Raw genomic sequence first — 20,783 nt, 5'->3', positions numbered from 1 at the left:
AATGAAGATTAAAAGCACGCAGGAGGGTTGCGCGATCGAACTATCGGAGATGCTCATTCACGAGCAATGCCGTTCGTACATCGAGAAAAAGATTTCTTCAAATTTAATAAATTTAATACATTTTATTGCATCCAAACAAATTTCATTATTGGCCTGCTTCGAAAAAAACTAATGTATCGATTAATAAGTACGGTCGTTAGATTTTTTCAATATGTATCTTTATTTTAAATAACAAAATTTGTTTAAAACGAAAGATAATTTTCTTACAAAGAAATGATTTCTTTCATCTCACATATTTATTGTAACCAAATGATATTTTATTTAAAAGATATTATTCCAAATAATAGCGTTCTTTCTGTTAAATAATAGAGTATTCTTGAGTGAGACGATAAAATTTTTACTCAAATAGAAATACTATAGAAACCTTTTTCCCCGTGTAGTTTATCACTTCATTCTCATTTCGCATCGCAATTAATAGAAGCAACCGCAATTAACAGCAATCGTTGTCAGTCGCCTCACCGGTATCAGCAGTTGCGCGAAGCTGGACGCGACCCGGAAAGTCGATGAGGTCTTTGCACAGCAGCGGACGGCGGATCGACCTCCGCGTATCGAGGCATCCGCGTACTTCCGGAGTCCTACCTCCCGCGCGACGATCGAGTCGTCTTCGGCGTAAGAACGCTGCGATTGCTTTACGCGGCGATACCTGAGGTGTACGTTGGAGCGTGTAAATCCCATATATCCAATTAGATTCGTATAATCCCCGTATGTTAGCGGAGGGTGTCCCTACCCCCCCTCTCGGTCTCCCTCTGGCTTCTCTTCTTCGTGCGTGTCCCGCTGCCGCACGTGTGTGTACGTACGGCTGCGCTTCGGCGGCGCAAGCGCGCATCCCGCTCTAATACTAAAGTACTAATTTATGGACACACATGAGATGGCTATAGTACGCGCTACCGCGCCAGAAAAGGGACTATAGTCTGGAGGAGGACAGGAGCGGGTGAGAGGGAGGAGGCGGCGGTGCTGCTGCCGCTGCTGTTGCCGGTGGAGGTGGTGGCGGCGGCGGTGGCGGCGATGGCGGTAGTGGTGGTGGTGGTGAGATAGGGCGAGGGTATATCGGAGAACACAGAGGCGGGCTTTGCATGCGATATCAATAAATCAAGTCCCCGGGACCCCGGCAGCTTAGGGGGCCACTACGTGGCCAGAATCAACAGCTCATAACGTCGGCTAATAGCTACCCGCGGTGGGGTCGAAGATATTGTCGTAACACCCAGGGACATCTTACCGTCGCAATGGTTGGATTTGGTTGCGCCCTATCGAGGACAAAAAATGTTATCGCGCGGGCGAGAGGGGGACGAGAGGGGTGGAGAAGGCGCGATTTTCGATCGCGTAGGATCCGAACGAAGATTTGCCTCAGCGGCGAATTAACGATCGGAGATCGATGCGTTCCTCCTCCTGTTCTGTTCGTTGATAAACATTCGGCTGGGCCAATTGGTTCTCGAGGAATAGATCGCCGGAATAGATCGATCGGTACAATTCTCCGCGCGAGACAACGGACAATCTCGCCGGTGAAAATCTCAGTCCGTCAGCGGCAATTAAAGAGAGCTTGAAGATCGTTGGTCTGTTTTCTTTCTTTTCTGGGCGGCAACAGCTACGACGACGTCGACGACTGATCTCTTATCCCGTGCCGCAGGTATGGTTTCAAAATCGCCGAGCGAAATGGAAGAAGCGCAAGAAGACGACGAACGTGTTCCGGTCTTCCGGATCGTTGCTACCGTCGCATGGCTTGCCTCCTTTCGGAGCGATGAGCTCGGAGTTGTGCGGCGCTGGGATGTTTCACACTCCTGCGGACAGATGGGGAATGGGGACAGGTCAGTTATTAATAGGTTTTATTAATAACTAACTGTATACGAGAGGTGCGCGAGACGAAAAAAAAGATATGCCACCCGCCCTCTTACATCGACCGGACAGGAAACGCTCTTTCGATCGGCTTGTATTATTTCTCACGCGAAGATCCCCGATATATTCGCCGCGATGAAACATTAAAAATGAGCTTTGTATCGCGGGGAGTCTTTTGAAATCTCTGAGGAACGTCTCGTCCGATAGATATTTCCGTAGCGGTCGTTAATTTCACGCGTCATTCGGGATCAAGGATGAAAAAGGAAACAGAAACAAACGTTACCCGTTACTTTCTCTAACGTGTAACACGAACCGTGAAATTAATACGACGTGTTTTTCGTCGAAAATATTCCACATGTTTGTGCGAAACAATCTAACTCGCAGGTATGAAACATTTTTACAGCCAAATCAGGCAAAAATATCAACGGCTGGACATGTACCTAACTTTCGGCATTCTTCTTGTTTTAGTCTTTAAATATGAATATTCAAACTTTCAACATAGTATATATAATATATATATATATGCCTGAACGACTGAACAAAATGTACGAAACACATATTAAAGGGCTACATATACCCAAGTTACTGGAAAGCATTCCATGAATTTTTCTACTAATCACATTATTGATTTTATGAAGATGTCTTTTTGAGGAACTACTAGACTGATTTAATTGTAGTTCTGCATAGATATTCTTAGTTAGATTATCTAATCTTTGTAGTAGTTGATTTTTAAAATATTAACTTTTGATTAAAGTTATTAACATTCGAAGACGAAAGTTCGATTTTTCATCACAAAATTTCTTCTCTTTTTGTTTGTAAAAAAAAAAATATAATAAACGTTAAAAATTCCATTATGTCCGCGACGGCGGGTGCAACGAGAACGACTCGCGAGCACACATACATGAGTACCTTCGAAAGCACGATTTAATCGAGACACATTAACCGCGCGCGCTCATGCAAATCGCAACCGCGATTCGCCGTGTCATTTTGTGTACGATATGATTAGCGTCTTGTATGCGCGTTAGCGGGCGAGAAGAAGCAACACGCGTGAAGGAAACACCGATTCTCGTAGACGAAGTCGCGACGATGCTCGCCTCCTAATTTAATTTCGCCCGTCCACTAGCTGAGACAGCTGAAATTACTTACGCGTATTAACGGCCCCACGGCTATTCACCGACAGCGTCGACGACGACTACGACGAGGACAAGGACGACGACGACGACACCCGATCCTTCCCGGTTTCTTCGCGTCCCGCGTCCGTAGCATCTCGCACTTGTATTAATTGTCTTTCGCGCATTCATCGGCACTCACCGATCTCCGCAGGTCTCGGCCAACTGCAGGGTGGCATGACAATGAGCAGTTTCGGGCAACTCGGCCAACAAAGCACGGGAAGCCTGGGCTCGAGCCTGAATCTTGGCAATTCCGGGCTCCCCATCAACAGCCCGTCGCAATCCGTCTACCATACCAGTTACGGACTCAACTCTATCGGTGAGTTATGGCGAATTCTCGTAAGAGATCATGGGCTACAGTTGGGATAGCTTTTCCATTGCAGTACTTGACGGATAAACTATCGTCCGACGTCATCTGATTTCGATTAACCGAAAGAATTCATATAAATTTAAATTTAACGCTAAAATAAACTAAGATCGGGACGATATCTTTAAATTACCATTTGATGTTACCATTTCACAAGTAAAAAATAAACTATTTTTAATACTTTCACAACAAAAATATGTTTTTCTCACAAAAACACCTATTTCGGACATTTCAAAACGTCTCTTTAACGGTCCAAAAAAATATATATTTTTCGAACAAGTACTAAAGTTATATTTTTCCCCGTTAGAATTATCTTTCAACCTCATCGCTTTATCAGTCGTAGATTAAAATAATAAAAAGTGAAAAATTACGTTTTTTTCAAAGCAAAACACTGCTATTCGCGAGGCTACTCTCTAAATTCGAATTTTTTCAGTGAGTTTAAAATTTGATTTTCTACGAATACATCGTCAAACATTCAAATAGAAGAGTTATACTTTATTCTAGAATTTTTTCAATCTCTATCCTTCCAGTTTTTTTAATATGGAATTTAGAAAATCACGCGCATACGTTTAATACGACTTTGTTTGCAATGCGAGCGACTTTTCGGAAGGTGCGGCCGAAGAATTTTGTCTTTATTTCCTCACTATCCACGGCTTTTCTAAGAACGAATTCTGGATTACGTGCACAGATTGTTCAACTGTGTCTAGACGTTAGAAACGTCGTAGAGTCGCACCTCGCCACGTCGGAGACGACTCGAGCACGAATGTAACGCCTCTCGCGTATTTCTCTCCACTTATTCAAGTAGCACGAGCTGTTGCCGGGCTGACGGCGATGTGCGAGAACGCGAGTAGACACACCCAGAGAACGTCTCGGCGACGTTCGCGCCGTTTATACGACCTGGCCGCTTATACGCGCGCCGATAATCGTCTTGCCAAACTTTTGGACCGTGGTCCTCTAAAAGACAGCGCGCAAACAGCGCGTCGTGGAAGTCTCTTTGACGAAGTCGTTAAACGTTACGGTGCATTAAGGTCCGAAGGGGTTATGCGCTTGCACGTAAGGAATTTGAGACAGAAACATAAACTCCATCCTCCCGTCTGTTTACGCAGGCAAACTCCGAGCCCGGTCTCGCACCTAGGTGCGAGATCTTTCGCTGTATGTTTACCATAACATCTCGATGCAACCTGTCTTGGTTGAGTTACGCTCTGCCTCACCTTACCCGGGGACCTTGTACCCTCGAAGGTGCTTCGGGGGATAAATCGCGTGTGAAATTCCTCCTCTCACCGAATCGCTATTGAGTAAGGCAACTGGCGGCTGCAATTTCTACACTGAGACGCGTGAAAGCGAGATTTTCACTTCAATACAGAAAGGTCATGCTTCTACATCGAAATATATATATTGAGTTTTTTTTCTTTTTTCTCGCGAGACTTATAGAGATTATCCGACGGTCGGATAAACTGTTGCGATTTTCGACTACGTCGAATTGTTGAATACACTGTAATGGGGCTCAACGTGTCGCTCGTTACATATTGACACTCGATGTATTTACGTAATACAAAATTGCGAATTCGAATTTCGAACGATCATAGTTTCCTACGGTCCACGAAAAACGATGCAGCATGGATCACAGCGTTCGTGAAATCTGAGAAATAACGAGTTTGCGAGACAGATGGATAATAAGAAAACCGATAATAAAAGAAAAAGAATTTTGCTGTCTTCCACGGTGGAATATTTTTTCCATTTAAGCATATCCCACAGCAACTAATAAACTGCATGTACTTCAAGGAAAATATATACTATCGAGCGTCGTCTTTATCGGGCACATATCGGTGCGCACGAATAGAGCAATTCGTTTTGTATCGATGTGTACATGCTTTAGGCACTGAGGTCATCAACCCTGAAGACAAATCCGTCGAAACGGTACAAATCTTCACGAGCACATCAGATTCTCTCACCGAGTACAAGTTGTGCGCGAGAGAACAGTCGAGAGTGATATCAAACGCCTTCAAGATCACTGTAATTATAAGATAATAATCACGTTATCGTAAAGTGGAACTCTTTTTCCTCGATAAGAAATATATCGATCATTAGTACACATTCGGCACGAAATTCACAAAGATGTATAATAATCCAATTCCGCGCTTTCCCATGTAGCACAAAGGTTCAATAGACATCCTACGGACGTCCCAGAGATACTCGAATATTCCTAAGACGTTCCTAGGATGTCTATAAAACACTTATAAAACACTTGTACTATTATGGGCTTCTGCGGTAATCTGACTTTCCTGAAAGAAGTTTATGGTAAAATCCAGCGCAATGTGATTTCACAGGTTAGCTGCAAGGTACATCTAGATCATGTATGTGTATGTGTGTATTTCTGTGTATGCAGACGCACGTAACGTTTATACAGTGCCAATTACCAGGCATTATCGTCAAGCAACGTCACTCGAGAGGAAAAAAAATCGTCGTTCCATGAGCACGCCAGTGTGTACGTGTGTGCGTGCGTATGCACGAACGCGGCGGTTTTAAGATGAACACGTCTCTAGTTCGTAGCCCGTGGCCAGCTATTCGCCTTTATTCGCGGATAATACATAGAGCAAATAGCTTTTAGAGCAGAGCGTTATTTTTCGGTTACCGATGATGATTAGCACTGCAATGTAACCCGACGACACCGAAGCCGAAGCGGTAGCTAGTCGATTGAGAAGTTCCATTTGGCGTCTCTCCTACAACGGCCACTCACAGTCGGCCGGTCGCAAACAAGCCTCTATAACGTGTAAATTAACGCGTCTCAAAACGCCCAATTTTCGAAGCACACCGCGACGCCAGCGGCGTGAAAGTCGCGTATCTCGGTCGCTACGGCTATTAAAACCAGCGTGATTTCTGCAAGCGCGGACTTCAACGCTCGCCAGAACTACGCGCGAGGACGAATTTCGTATTTGTTTCTAACGCATTTCGAAACGAGGATCGCGATATTCGTTTACATACACGCGTATACTTCGGTTTTGTTCTTAAACGTGGAACTTTGTCGATCTTATGTAATCGCGGACACGCTGTTCATCGAGAGAGATGCTGTCGGGAGAAAGAGAGAGAGAGAGAGAGAGAGAGATAAGTGCATTGATGAGCATCTCGCGCTGCTCTGCAAGATTGTAGTTAAATCAAGTTTTAAAAAGAGATAGTTAATTAAATAGATAGATGAAAAGAGAAAGGAGAAAGAGAGAGAGAGAGAGAGGGTGGGAGTGAGGGGGAGGGGACTAAAGGTCGTAAAATCACATACATCGTCGCTATTAGATATTCGTTCCTTGGTACGGCTTTTGAAAAGCGGCGGCCGGCCGTAGTCCTCCGCAAACTTGTGTTCGGAGCAACAACGTCGTAAAATGGTCCCTTTTCCCCGTTGTCTTTCGAGCCCACCAGCGTGGAGAGCGCGAGGAGGCGGAAACGACTTTACGACACCGGTAGCATACGCACCCCAACGGCTCTTTGTCAGCCTACCGTATTAATATCTTCTGCGGAGGAACGGAGAAACGCTCGCTCGCTCATTCCTGCACCTGCGATATCGCACCTGTAAATTGCTTCTCCTCTACCTGAGTTGACCGGGGGGTGCGAGCAAGCCTAATTCGTCCACGCTGGTAGAGAGACTCGTGGACGAGAGAGACTCCATCATCGTAAATATTTATTCTTTATTACCTCGCTGTGTTCACAAGCAAATATATTTTCTATTTGGCACTGCGAAATCGCAAACTTTCTCGACGGAAGTCCAGTTGTAAATTCACAGAATAATTTAGGAGTCGGTTCGGTAGTCCCGAGCGATCGTTTAAATGATCCGTCATCGATTTACCGACACTAATGAGATCCAATTGTCCCACGAAGAGGCGCACTTTAATCGTCACTTTCTTCTACTTTTCAGGCGGCGTTCACGTGTCGGCGTCTCGAGGCTCGCCGCCGGGTAGTTCCTCGGTGGGTGGCGGTCAGGGCGGCGGGATGGGCTCAAGCCTGAACTGCGGTCAAGGTTCGCCAGGTACGACTTCCGGTAGCGGAGGCGGCGGCGGCGGAGGCGGTGGCGGCGGCGGTGTTTCCTGCGTCGGTGCCGACGTGAGCGCGAACGAGGCGTCGGACTGGAGAGGCGCCCACAGCATCGCGGCGCTCAGACGCCGCGCCTCGGACGCGTCGCAACAATACAGTCCACAGCCGCCGCCGCCACCCCCAGGACCACCTCAGTACACCCACGACATGGAGTACAGTTCCGTTTATTAAGGCGTCGGTCCAAACGTCCTAATCGTTCAGTTCCACGGAAAAGAAAGAAAACAGAGAAACTGCCGGCCGGTAGGAGCTTATGGTAATCCCATGGAACGAGTACTCCTCCCTCTCTCTTTCTCTTCCCCCCTCTCTTTCTCTCTCTCTCTCTTCTTTTCTTTCTTCCTGTCTATCTGTCCTTTCTCTCTGTCTATCTGTCTCTTTGTTCTGTGAAAGCATCGTGAGATGATCGAACATTGTGCTCTCGTGACTGATTCTACTACGGGGGAACGAGGGCGTGACGAAAGCGCAATTAGGCAAGCTGATCTAGCTGGTCCATCGTGAATTTAATCGTGAAGATAGTGCGGCAAGATCAAGATCGACGGCATATCGTAATAATCATTTGGATGATTGGCGGAGGTCCGAAATCGCTCGGCGTTTCGAATCTAACACGAGGCCGGTGAGGCGCGGCAAATAACGACGGAATTAGAATGGTTAGATAATTCCGGGTGGGCGTGTGTACGTGTGTACATGTGTGCGTGTGCGTGGGCGTATGTGTGTGTATACGAGTGTTTCAACTGGTAGAGATTCTCACAGCTAGTCGGCAAGAATACATAATAGCTTAACGATTGCGGAAACTCGACGTAACGCCAGAATTTCTGTATTCTTGAGGCCATGCGAGCTCGTTGTAATATAGAGTGTTCCGCCAGCAGAAACAGGTACAAGAGTAACGCGAGGAGTCTGCGAAAGGAGTACTCTTCTTCTATGAGTTAATTGCGAAATCGAAGTCAGGGTAGAGGATCGGAATTGCTGGCAGCATCGACAGCGACGATTCGCGTACAATACAGATTCTCGTCATAGCCTTCCCGGGGACTGTGTCGTAGCATACCGTATCACATAGACTACAGTTTCTGCGAATGTGTCTTATCGATTATGCTAAATATTGGACTAATCATTGACTCGATATATAGAAATAGAACGAGGGCAGACGCGAACGATGAGAGTGGTCGTGTGATAACGTTCAAAATCGAAATTTTTTAAAATTGATGTAACGAGTAAAAATTCGCCTGACACGTAATAATCTAATCTAGTCAAATGCCCTTTAAATCTGAGCAGTCGGGAACGTTAGTTAATATTTCGTAGAGGAAGCCAAATCACGTGGAACTTTTAATTGGCGTATCATCGGTATCTTTGGCGTTTCTCCATTCAGGTGGTTCACAGAAAGTCGAACAGTTTCCTTCTCTCAGACAGAGCCGTTACGACGATTGACGAAAAATTATTCAACCAAACGAACGTTTCTATTCAAAAATTGATCTCCGTCGCGATGGTTTCAATAACGCCGCTCGACAACGGCGGTTGACCGTCGATCTCTTCTCCCCATACGACTGCTTTCAATATATTACCATGCGTTTCTTCGACACTGTAAAGTCCACTGCAGTTATTATGAGTTATCTCAAGAGCCCGGATGTCAATAACCAAATTATATCCCCTCCGTCACGATATTGGAAATATATTTTATTCCCAGTGAGAGATTGAACACGCTATTTAATAATCGCGCTGCTGAGCTGTCATTGACGGAAAGAGGATGGCAGCCCGCGACCTGTGCAGATTTGTGATTCTCGTGACACGAGGAGTATCGCGATACGTCCCGAAGAGGAAAGATTAAACTGTAAACAAGTATGACTAGCTTCACGAACAGACTCGCCCTGGGTTGGCGCTGTGCGCTCTGGTAAAAAAAAAAAATATATCGGAGTGGCTACTTCATATATGCTTATATTGATATAATCACCGAGTGCCCGTCGGACGATTTGATCAACTCCACGTGCTCGCACGCGCGCGTGTCGATTTATTTTCTCCCGAATGAACCAACGAATCCCGATTCTCGCGACCGAGTGGCGCGATCCGTTGTGGTTAAAAAGCACAGTCGTTAAACTCCGCTCGTTTTCGCCCTCGTTAGAGGCGTCTCGAGTGTCTGTACGTTAGCCGGCGCTAAAGGAACGTCGATGAGATTAAGACCTCGCTAATTGTAAATTATTTAACCGCATTCCGAGGAGTGACTATGTGACAAACTGATTAAGGCGTGGGTTTCCGCCACGTGATCTTCATTTGCACTTGTTTCCTCTCAAGCGGGCGCTTCTCGCTTCACGACGTTGTCGGACGCGGCGATAATGCACGTCGCGCCCCGAGCCGTGCCGAGATCAAAGCGGAAGTCGTGGCGAGGTGCAACGAGATGTATACGACAAGTTATCTTAGTATTATACATATAGTATATATATAGTATATATACACACACACACACACGGCATTGTAAATATAGTAAAAATATTGACGTGATAGGGTATTATTATGGATTATCATCGCAATCACCATTACTCGCAAGCGCGACGGTGCTGCTTTCGTTCACAGGCTGTTCGGCTTGCAATTCGCATCGCAAATAGCGTTTAACGAGGCTGTACGCGCGCACATAGTCGTTTGCTTCGGAAACGATATTTTTTTACGGAACTTTGAACGTTTGTTGTTATGATTTCGAGCGCGAATCACGACGGCATCCTGAGTTTGAGCGAGTACAGAACTTCCGAGAGCCTTCGCTTCTCTCCCCGGCGGCAGAATCCTTGTATCGTGCGTTCGTCGACGTTATAACAACCGGAAGCTTTCGCCTGTTCGGAGACAGAGCTTCTTACCTCATGTGTGTATGCGTGTGTGTGTATGACGAGAGATTAGAATTGCTTTCTGGACAGCGTAGAGCAAACGCTAATCTTCCTTACAATATGCACTGTCAATTAGAGGGAAACTCCTGCAAAAGAAACTTGTCGGACTTGTGATTTTGAGAAGTTGTGCACAACTGAAAATTGTCGTTCCTATTCTCTTCTAACGTTAGACAGCGATCGCGAATCTGCCGCTCAATGATTCTGTCCGCCGAACGAAGAACTCTATATGTTAATACGCGCAACGACAAGGAAATGAAAACCTAGTCTTTCTCGTCTCGATATTATTATTTTGCGTTACGAGCGTGGTCACGCGGGATCTCGCTTGGGTAGAGATACGTGGCACACTTATTAACTTATTGATACGATCATTTCTTTCTTCGTATCGCAAAAGTCCCCGGCTTCTCTCGACGAATCCGAGTTAGAACAGAGCGGACGTCGTTCGTCGCGCAACGAGGTGCACTTTGATTTCTCTCGGAAATGTGTTTCTTCTTCTCACGCTGATGAGAATGCGCGCGATCTTAGCGTAAATTCGTATGTCACAATTTCGGAGGATTTTATGGTACGCTATAAGTATACACACATTGTTCCGTTGTTGTCATCGAAACGTAAGGTTTTGTAAATAAAACATACATCTAATAATAATAATAATAATAATAACAACAATAATAATTACAATAATGATGATAGTAATAATGATAATTATTACAAGTATAATAATAACAACAACGATAACAATAATACTAATATTAATATTAATAATAATAATAATAATAATAATAATAAAAAAGGTATAATGAGTATGATGATATCAACACTATGATCGAACGCGAGTATACATGGACATTGTGATATATTTTGGGCCGGCCGTCCATTTTTTCGACGGCGACGTCGGCCCGCACACGAGATATTCTGAGCGGTACCGGTGGTAGATTTGCGAGCGACCGCGAAGAGTCGACTATTCTAGTTACGAATTTACGGTAGATCTAGGTAAACCTAACGATAAATATGGAATAACAGATAGGCAATTGTCAGTGTATTACTACGAATGTATACGATTTTTAATGTACAAAAAAGCGCGGTGGCGCGGTGTCGCGGTGACGTCCCCCCTCACGATTTCGTCCTGTCGTCCTGGGACGGAGAAGCAAGACCTTACGATGTTCATCGGAGTGTTTGTGGTTCCTTATTTTCGAATGCTTCGTGCAATACCTCGTCGTTGAGCCTGCGTTCTTTTAACACGCAAAGAAAAAAAGAGCTATTGTATTCGGCAAGAGAGAGAGAGATAGAGAGAGAGAGAGAGAGAGCGCTTCGTCCTGCGTTGCTGCGCGTGCAAATTGGCGTGTCGCTGACGAGCTAGGCGGAGATTCTCGCGTCAGGATCAATCGCGTCGGCTGGTCGGAAAATAATTTTTTGCTCGAGAATTCTGATGTTCAACTGATCGGTTATCTTTACGTGGATATCTCTGGAGAATAATGTATACGACGGTGGAAATATGAGATCGGATGCAATTTTGTTTCTTGTCAAAGTTTTCGACTCGCACAAGAACGGAGAAAAAAGATTTTGCTGTCACAGCCAATTATGGTTTAGCTGAGAATATTTTGTTTCCGCAACCAAAACTTCGGTCACTGTTGCTAGGTGTATAGGTACTACGCCTAATATATATATACATATATATATACCTACTGTAGCCAAACTTGTAGGTGTCCATATACTAACTGAACTCCGTTATAACATATGGACACCTGTTTAACTACAGTAGATATGTATCAGACATGGCACCTATATATCCAACAACAGTAACCAAAGTTCTAATTACGGGAGCAAATTTCCAGCTACAGCAGCAAAATGTCTTCAGCCAAACGCTATGATTAGCTGCGTCAGCAAAATCTTTTCTTCCGTGACAGCTGACATCTACGCCGTTTTCAAGACGACGCATCATAAAATTCGAAATATCAGGAGTGTAAAACGCATAATTAATTATTTAAATTTTTATGGGTTAAGAACGGAATGAATATCTCATATTGCCACCCATCTCTCTTCCACTAATGACGCGCCAATTTACGCCCGCGCAGTTAACTTGTCTCGTTTCGCCCCGTTCTCGGTTCAGACGGTTTTGAGAGCTTCGATCGGTGTCCTTGATGATCGTGATACCTCCCGTTTTAAGCGAAAAACACAATCCCTGTATTTATTTAATTTATCGTACGTGTGTAGATAGATTTTTTCCAGCGCGAGCGAGAAAGTTGACGTTCCCCTTCCTTTCTTTTCTTAATTTGCGGCGGGTGCGGGCGTCGCTCTTTATAAGTGATTTGTAACATACATGGGCTCTGCTGATTGTACGTTTTAATCGTTTATCGCGTCGAAGTTAACTCAGTCAAATCGCGCAATCACGCAGAGATCACCCGATTCTTCAGATTCGCGCGAATCGGGAGAGAATCGACTGACTTTATTGCATCTTTATCACAAATCATTATCGTCGACGATCTTAATTAGCGGTAAAATAGGCAGAATTTTAATTTTCATCGTTGTATAGTTGTGTATAGGGGTCAACTAAGTGTGTAAAATAAATCATTACTAAAATACCGATCGATTTTTCCCTCGTTTCCCGAACACCCTCTCTGATCACTTAATCCGTTTTGATCAAAGTGTCTTGAAGCGAGTCTCGGTACTTACTAAATAATCATATGTATACGTACAGTAGGGTAGTACAAACACTCAACTTTTATTTGAAAATATACATTTTCATATTTATGTAGATACATATGGATTATATATATACGCCCCCTTACATTGTACAGAGAGAATGTATTGTTGCACTGTGAGTTACAAAGGGAAAAATCTAATTAGAAATTAAAATTATACCTACGATATATCGATCTAAATTAGCGCTCGTCACAAAGCGGAAATAGGATTGAATTGAGCGTATGTATATTTTATTCATTGGCTCGTAGAATATGCTACGATGGAGATACGAAGACAACGGGTTTTGTTAAATTAACACCGAGCACTCTCTATCGAAAGGGATAAATGAAGTCGACTCTGTGGAAACAACGTATGTATACATGCAGTCTTTCACAGATTAATTCAATACTTCGAATATCAGCGATATACATTGCATATACACGTCAGAAATATATATGCTAGATAGATTTAAGTGGAAAATAGTTCTGGATAAGATCTTATGTTCGAGCAATCGTGTCCCTTCAAATTTCGCATCAATGTCCATTCCGTAGTGATATGTTGGCGCAACGTATTACGTGTGAGTCATGTAATATAAATCAGGGAATAATTAATCGAATAAAAAATGCAATTCAACAACAGTGTGTCGCAACATGCGTGAAGACATCGTTCGAGCAGACGTTGTGCCTTTTATCTGCGATAGGAGCAAATCTTACTCAGAAAGGGTAAATACGAAGAATATTTTTAATCGAGCTTTAGACTTCAGTTTTGCACGTCACGCACGTACGTATGCACTGTGTGCAATTGGAAAAATTCGAGGCACGTTGTCATAAAGCACGGCTATTTATATGAACTTCCGTAAATACTACTACGGATTAGGACAAACACGTTCATCGAACTTGTCCTTGTCTAAAAGTAATCGATAAGTCTGCTGTCTTTAAAGCTGCACTTATTTATATATTCATGAGAAATCGACTAAACTTGATAAATTTGTGAAGATGTTCTGTTTTATTTTTATTAATTTTATTTAAATATATGTAAATAATTTCTACCAATGAAAATCAAAGTGAACGTATTTTTATATATCTTTTTATGTATCTTTTTAAGAGCAAATAAGAATGAGAGCCTGTAATTATTAAAAAGGACAGGATTTAATTTCCTTCGTTCCAGGTAAGTCTCGTTTTTATGCACGATTATCTCGTATAACGATCAAGTTTTTATTAAATTGGAAAAACATCGCTCAAAAATGCAAACGCTATCATATTAACAATCGAGCGAAAACGTGCATGATTATTATGAAATGTATACACAGTTTAAGCTATTAACATTACCGTCTTAAACAATTTTTCGTCATCTAATCATCTGTTACCTAAAAAATGCTCTGATTTGTAAATTTTTTTATGTATCGTTTGACTTTTTTTTACTTAATAAAGTATAACTGATTATTAATTGTTAACTACGAAACATTTGAAAGAATAGAAAGTAAGAGAATAATTAATGTATATGAAGATTAAATTATATATATATAGTATAATGCAGATACAAACGTTAAGTTCAGTAAAAATATAACAAATAAAAAATGTGATTTTTTATAACTTGATCTACATATTTAATTTCAGTTTATGCGGCTTGGTTTGTCCTCGCATACATCGCGGCATCTCTCCATCTATTTCTAATACTTTTCTGCTAAAATCTTTCATGGTAAATACGTTACACCAAATGGTAATGTCAAATAACTCACCCTGTACATGCGATCGTAAGTAAGCCGACGTACCTTCGCGAGTTATCGTCGGCCGCACTCGGGCCCACTCGGCAATCGTCGGCACTAACGCTCCCAGAATTCAAAGGAGAGTACAGTTCGCGCCCATTCCGCGATCGCGTCGAACATTAGTGAGCAAACGAGCGCGAATCCGTGGTCTCGGTTCGGTAATACTGACGCAATTTTGGCGTTCACGCAAAACGCTTTAAATAACTTTCGCGAGGCTGTTCTCGGGATGCTCGTCCTCCGACGTTTCCGGCTCCGTATTTAATTTGTTAAAGTCGCGAGTGTTCGGACGCTTTTCCAAGAACTTGAAGCTCCGGCCTCGGCGATTCTCCAGCAAACTAGATAGCTTGAAGTTTTCCCGTCTTTCCGCTTCCCAACGCATCCTCTTCCGCATCGTGAGTAAACATCCTGTATAAATCAAAAAGTAAGCATACATTCGCTCGATTTCATATGCAGAAAGCGTCGAAACGCCACAATAAACCCCTCGTGAGACTGTCAACATTTCTTTAATATAATCCGCCATTATGGATCGTATATACAGTTATGTGTGTCGTATTCGAATCGGCATTTGGCATTTTCTAACTACATTTTCTACGCTTTCTGCAACGTTATTCTCTTTGATGTGTTATCAACAGTTCTTAACATTGAAATTAATGCTGGAAACGACGAAGAAATTGCACTCATTCTGTAGATACGATCAATATGCAATAAATAACAAAGACGAATTATACAACAAAGATGAATATATAAATTAGGAAAGGTGCAGGGGGTGGAGGAGGGGAAGAAGTACAAAGGAATAAAATAAATTTTAAACTGAACTAAAAAGTATATTTGTGTGTACAATGTGAATAAATTTCGAAATAAATAAATAATGTAAAAAGAGGTAGGAGAAGAAAAATTAAAAAGGAGTACGTTATTATACGTTCAATCACAAAAGATGCAATATATAGTACAATGCATAGAGACCTGATAGAGTCCATGATACATTACGACATATCTTTAGGACATTTATAAATTTTAAATAATATTTACACAATACATAAGTACTAAAAATGCATAGTAGTATATATAGTACATCCTAACTACAGTGCACATATGAAATATAAAGCCTGAAAAAGAATTATTTCAGATAAATAAACACAAGCACACAACATAGATATTCAAACGTAGGAACATACATAAATTTGTCACTGCTAATGCATGTAGGACAACATAAGTTTGTCACTGCTAATGCATTTGCAAATGCTTACAAATAATAATTGTCACTCTGTCAAGAAAACAAAATAAATATAAGATCTATAAAACACAGCTGCAACTTCAAGAAAATATAGTCGAGAAATATGTTATTCCTTTTTCCTGTTGTGCATTGTGTGATTATATATTACAGATCTTGAATTTTTTAATTTGCACACTTTCATTAAATATTTCTATAAATAAAACAGGAAAGAAGGAACATTCGATGAACTACTACTAATAAACACATTCAAAAACTAAATTAATGTGCATGCACAATATCAAAGATAGACAGCCAAGCGAATAATTTTCTTCTATTCGACTAGCTTTGAGAATTCAATTGTCGATTCGTTATAATAATATGCTCTACCTCTTTTCTGGCATCTTGCTACAATGGCAGCAATAGCGACGCATATTATAATAAATGAAATGGCAGCTGAGCCAAGACCTAAAATCAATTTTGTCATATTACTTTTCTCAGCATCGGCATCTTTAGTATCAGGATGTATTAGAATCTTAGGTCGACGACGATTGGTGGACACTAAATTTTCAGAATGCGTAGAATCATTTACACCTGTAAAGAAATATAAAATATATGTCCAAATGCAAATCAATTTAAAGAAATTTTCTTATAATCTGCGACAAAATAAAAGTAACGTTTAACATCGTTGCATACCTTGTAGAAATCTGTAAACCTTGTGATTATTTAATTCTATTACATATATCTCGGCACCGTCTTCAGTCACATAGAGATCATGTGGATTATTCATGCCTCCCTTGGGCTCGAATATAGAGAGTATTTTCGCAGAATATATGTCAAGCACGAAACCTCGTACCGGTACAGAATGTGGTCTGTACAAATCAGGTCCATTGACTAGATATAATTTTTCTCGAGCATAGGCGACACTGTAGATTTTTGTACCAATAGTGGGATGGCTGTATTCCTTGTGGAATGTACCGTTGCTGGCAAAGAAACATGAGACACGGCCATTTTCCCTGTCAGCGACATAAATGTAGTCTAACGCGCTCGCAAGTGCTAAAGCATGTGGGACGACGAACGCGTTCGGTGGAGGTAATTGTGAGTAAACAGGTCCTGAAATGAATTCAGCTAAATGTCATCGATCCTGTCGAGCCCCCTCCCCTCTCCCGCCATTCTCAATTTTATTATTACCTCCAACACCCCAGTGACGTCCCCATTGCAGAATCCGTTCTCCGTTCTTATTGAATTTGATTATCCTAGAATTGCAATATCCGTCGCTGACGAAAAAGTCACCATTGGTATGTACAGCAACTGCGGTCGGCTTACAGAATCTGATCTCGTCGTTACCGGGCTCAAAAGCTACTCCCAGAATTATGGATGGTTTCAGTACGCTATTTTCGAATGACGCACTGGCGTGACGATCAGACACGCTTATTTCCGTGCTAAATTGTGCGCGCTTCAATTCATCCATATGCTTCTCTATATCTTGAGCATCAAACTTGAATACTTGATGCATTCCCACATCGGTAATCCAATAATTTCCAGAGTGATCGACGGTCAGACCATGTGGAAGATAAAACATGTTCTTGCCCCATTCTAACAACGTCTTTCCACTCTTGTCCAGAAGTATAATTGTGTTTTGCACTATTCGTCCATAGGTGGGGTTAAGCCTGTTTGCATTATCGAAAGTGTCAAACCCCCAAATGCGATCTCCTCTGTGAAATATAGCGACATTGCCATTTGGATCCATAGAAACAGCTGATACTTGAGTGAAATTCAATTGTGCTGCCCATTGTCGATCCCACACTATGTCTGATAAAAAACACAAGAAAATGTGAATCACATTGTTTCTCTACAGGAATTGATGAATACATACTTTTATTCGAAGTCTGTGAAGTTATCGATTCTTCTTTAGGATGATTAGCAAGCTCATTTTCATTAGCTTTCAAATAGGTGTCTTTCGAGTGCTGTATCTGATCCAGTTGTGCTACAGCTTCTCTGTCTCTTTCCTCATTATCAGGATATTCCAAATATTCATTTGAATTAAATTTTGTATCAGAAAAATGCTGTAATACAGAAGGAAAGTGTTTCTTTCATTTTTCTACTTATGTATGTACTTACAGGATTAGTGTCTGTTCCTACGAAAGATTAACAATTTATATGTGGTATCAAATAAGAAGGTACATAATGTTAATATGTTGATATCATGAAAAAGATGATAAATATATAAGCCTCATTCTAAAGTATTACATTTTTCTTTATACCAAGATATGTACATATGTACTCGCATAATTACCTGGGCATTCGAAATATCCTGCGCGTCTGCCTTGACGTGAATTAAAATTGAAAGTAAAATTAAAACGAAGCAAACGATGTCATATCGAGGTCTCGTCATCGTTTCGCGAAACCGTCATCAGGTGTTGTCGTGTCTCCGGTGTATTTCGTCAATATAGTAAATATCGATAACGTCCACGATACTGGACCGTATGAAAGACCTTCATAACTTTGTAATCACAGAAATACTTCAGCGAACCATGTCAGATGTTTCGACAAGTCGCGTCGATGCTGCACGTTTTAGTATGTTCGATCATACACGACAAGTAGACAGCCTATCACTAAATCAATTGTCACTGTTGATCTAGATCTTCAATTCGTTTATAAATATATCTGTTGCGAACGTGACGCACGCACGATATCGCTGAATAGCGGCGTTTGAAAAAATTTCGCAGCACAAATGTCGACGTGTCAAGAGAGTGCACATTTCCAACAAGTGGCGTCAGACATAACGCCATAATGTTTTGAGACGTGCTTTACCGATGACGAATTCTGCGAGCATCCTTAGCTTCCACCGATAGCACAGATGTGAATCTAGTTTCGCATTACTCACGTATAAAGGCGCTATGTGTATTACTTTATCAAATTTTCGTCGAACTTCTACAAAAGTTTTCATGAGGAATTTTTCGAGTCTCGCTTTTCTTTTGTAAAAAATTTAAAAGTTTATTAAGGTCTTTATAATTTAATAATTCTCAGTTTCAAGTATTTTGTCTTTTGAGTTATAAATTGAGTTGCTATTAAAAATTTTAGTCAGAATCCTCCAAAAGTCGATTAAAAAGTATGTTGTTAATCATATTTTTCATATTTACAATAACTACTATTTTATCGCTCTATGTTATATTTTTTTATACTACTACATATATAATATATCAGAGAAAAAAGTAGTATTATGGGCCCCATTTATGTTTCGTACAATAACTCTGTCAACAAATAATATTTTTAATTGAGAATTGAACGATTATATTCGTCAAAATGTTGTTTAATCGATTTTAAACTCAAAATTATAAAATATTTATTACTTAGGACATTATTTGTAATTATAGAGCTTTTTCATTTATAAAAATGTGGCGACATTGCATAATGGATTAAAGAGAAACAGGGAGGGTAATTTAGTCTTCAAATAAAATAGATTTAAAAAAATTTATTCTGTTTAAAATAACAGTGTTTTCTTACAAAATTATATATATTCAAAATAAATTCTTAGAAGGAATAATATTACCTTTTTCACTTTCGACCGAAAACGAATATTTGGTTCTTTCTTTAATTTCAGTTTAAATCGAAACTTTAGCGGAAGTTTTATAAAAGTTAGAAGGATAAATTGAAAATGAATTTCATAATGAAAATATACATTTATATTATGATATTTTATTCAATTATAATATCTGTATGTATGTATGCGTATGCGCGCGCGATGCATATGTGATACATTATTAAATTTTATTAAATATAACGTTAAAAATTTCGGTTGCTTCAATAATGGATACGAAAAATGAAAACTATAAAATAATAGTCTTTATAAACTTAAAAAATATATTTTTTGGAAACTTATGATTACATAAGTTTCCACACACTTATGATTGCATTTGTACTTTAGTTATATGAAATAAAATATGCTTACGATTTAAGGAGAAAAATTTCGTAGTTTGTGGCGCTTGCCACATCGGCATCAGCTCTGACCGATATGTTATGACTTGATCAGTTTCAGTTTACATCGAAACTCTTTTTCAATTTTGGTCGAAACTAAAACTAAAACCGAAATCCTTATTTTTGACCAAAAATAGGACGTCTTAATTTTTAAAATTTAGGACGTCTAGGAGGTTCTAATTTTTTTGTTTTAGGATATTCATTTTCACTAGGCGTAACCTCTTGATATCCATTTTTTGAAAATACAAGATTAAATTGATATAGCTCAGAATTAATGTTAATATAATAAATTTAATTTAATATAATAATGTTCTTTCAGAAACAATTTTTTTAATATTAAATAAAATAAATAATAAAAAGAACGGTTATTTGTGTGCACTTGGCTCCTTTTTATGATATTACATTATATCATAAGGCATAGATAATATCGAATTATGTTTGAGAACATCTTCGTATTTTATAGATATTCCACAGTTCAGGGATAATATCGATTCATAAATATCGTAAGCATTTTGTTGCCGTGAATGTGAATATATTCTTGCATAAATCTTATATCACACACACACATGAATAAGGTCGTTCATTGAGATTAGCGAATCCGTTATTCACACAATTGCTCGTGCTTCTGCTTGGAGATATTTTAACTTTCAACATTTCAAAAGCGCGGAGAGATATAACTTTCAATATTACGGCCGTTCTTGCGTCCGGGATCGAACTGATAGAGTAGCTATTGTAGCTGTTTCCATTATAATCAAGATTGACTTATAATAGTTATCCTTTCGTTCAATTATAA

General features: G+C 40.7%; 2 protein-coding genes across 2 annotated transcripts in view; one reads left to right on the top strand and one right to left on the bottom strand.

Annotated features, from left to right (window-relative positions):
• Positions 1–7,788, top strand: part of LOC106741023 (homeobox protein orthopedia-like) — a 34,904-nt gene extending 27,116 nt beyond the window's left edge. Inside the window, exons 4-6 of the mRNA XM_014612580.1 lie at positions 1,685–1,862; positions 3,214–3,378; positions 7,328–7,788. Coding sequence (XP_014468066.1) covers positions 1,685–1,862; positions 3,214–3,378; positions 7,328–7,674 — 690 coding nt within the window. The 3' untranslated portion in view covers positions 7,675–7,788. The remainder of the gene's footprint in view (positions 1–1,684; positions 1,863–3,213; positions 3,379–7,327) is intronic.
• Positions 7,789–13,124: 5,336 nt separating this feature from the next.
• LOC106741045 (peptidyl-alpha-hydroxyglycine alpha-amidating lyase 1) lies at positions 13,125–18,793 on the bottom strand. The gene is made up of 6 exons (XM_014612610.1): positions 18,309–18,793; positions 17,889–18,078; positions 17,204–17,824; positions 16,709–17,125; positions 16,403–16,606; positions 13,125–15,207 (listed from the first exon to the last, which is right to left on the bottom strand). The coding sequence occupies exons 1-6, from the start codon at positions 18,405–18,407 to the stop codon at positions 14,999–15,001; spliced, it is 1,740 nt and encodes a 579-aa protein (XP_014468096.1). The 5' UTR covers positions 18,408–18,793; the 3' UTR covers positions 13,125–14,998.
• Between the last annotated feature and the right edge of the window lie 1,990 nt (positions 18,794–20,783).

The sequence above is a fragment of the Dinoponera quadriceps genome, unplaced genomic scaffold (genome assembly GCF_001313825.1).
Source record: "Dinoponera quadriceps isolate SergipeBrazil2010 unplaced genomic scaffold, ASM131382v1 scaffold367, whole genome shotgun sequence".
NCBI classification, from domain to species: Eukaryota; Metazoa; Arthropoda; class Insecta; order Hymenoptera; family Formicidae; genus Dinoponera; species Dinoponera quadriceps.
The sequence above is the reverse complement of the archived record's forward strand: the minus strand, read 5'-3'. Positions and strand labels throughout refer to the sequence as shown.

What these genes read in the sequence shown, in the direction of transcription:
- LOC106741045 (XM_014612610.1), bottom strand. Translation starts at nt 18,407, where the DNA reads ATGACGAGACCTCGATATGACATCGTTTGCTTCGTTTTAATTTTACTT. An exon ending in TTCACAGACTTCGAATAAAA is followed by an intron (nt 17,825 to 17,888) that starts GTATGTATTCAT and finishes GTTTTTTATCAG; the next exon opens with ACATAGTGTGGGATCGACAA. An exon ending in ACGTCACTGGGGTGTTGGAG is followed by an intron (nt 17,126 to 17,203) that starts GTAATAATAAAA and finishes AATTCATTTCAG; the next exon opens with GACCTGTTTACTCACAATTA.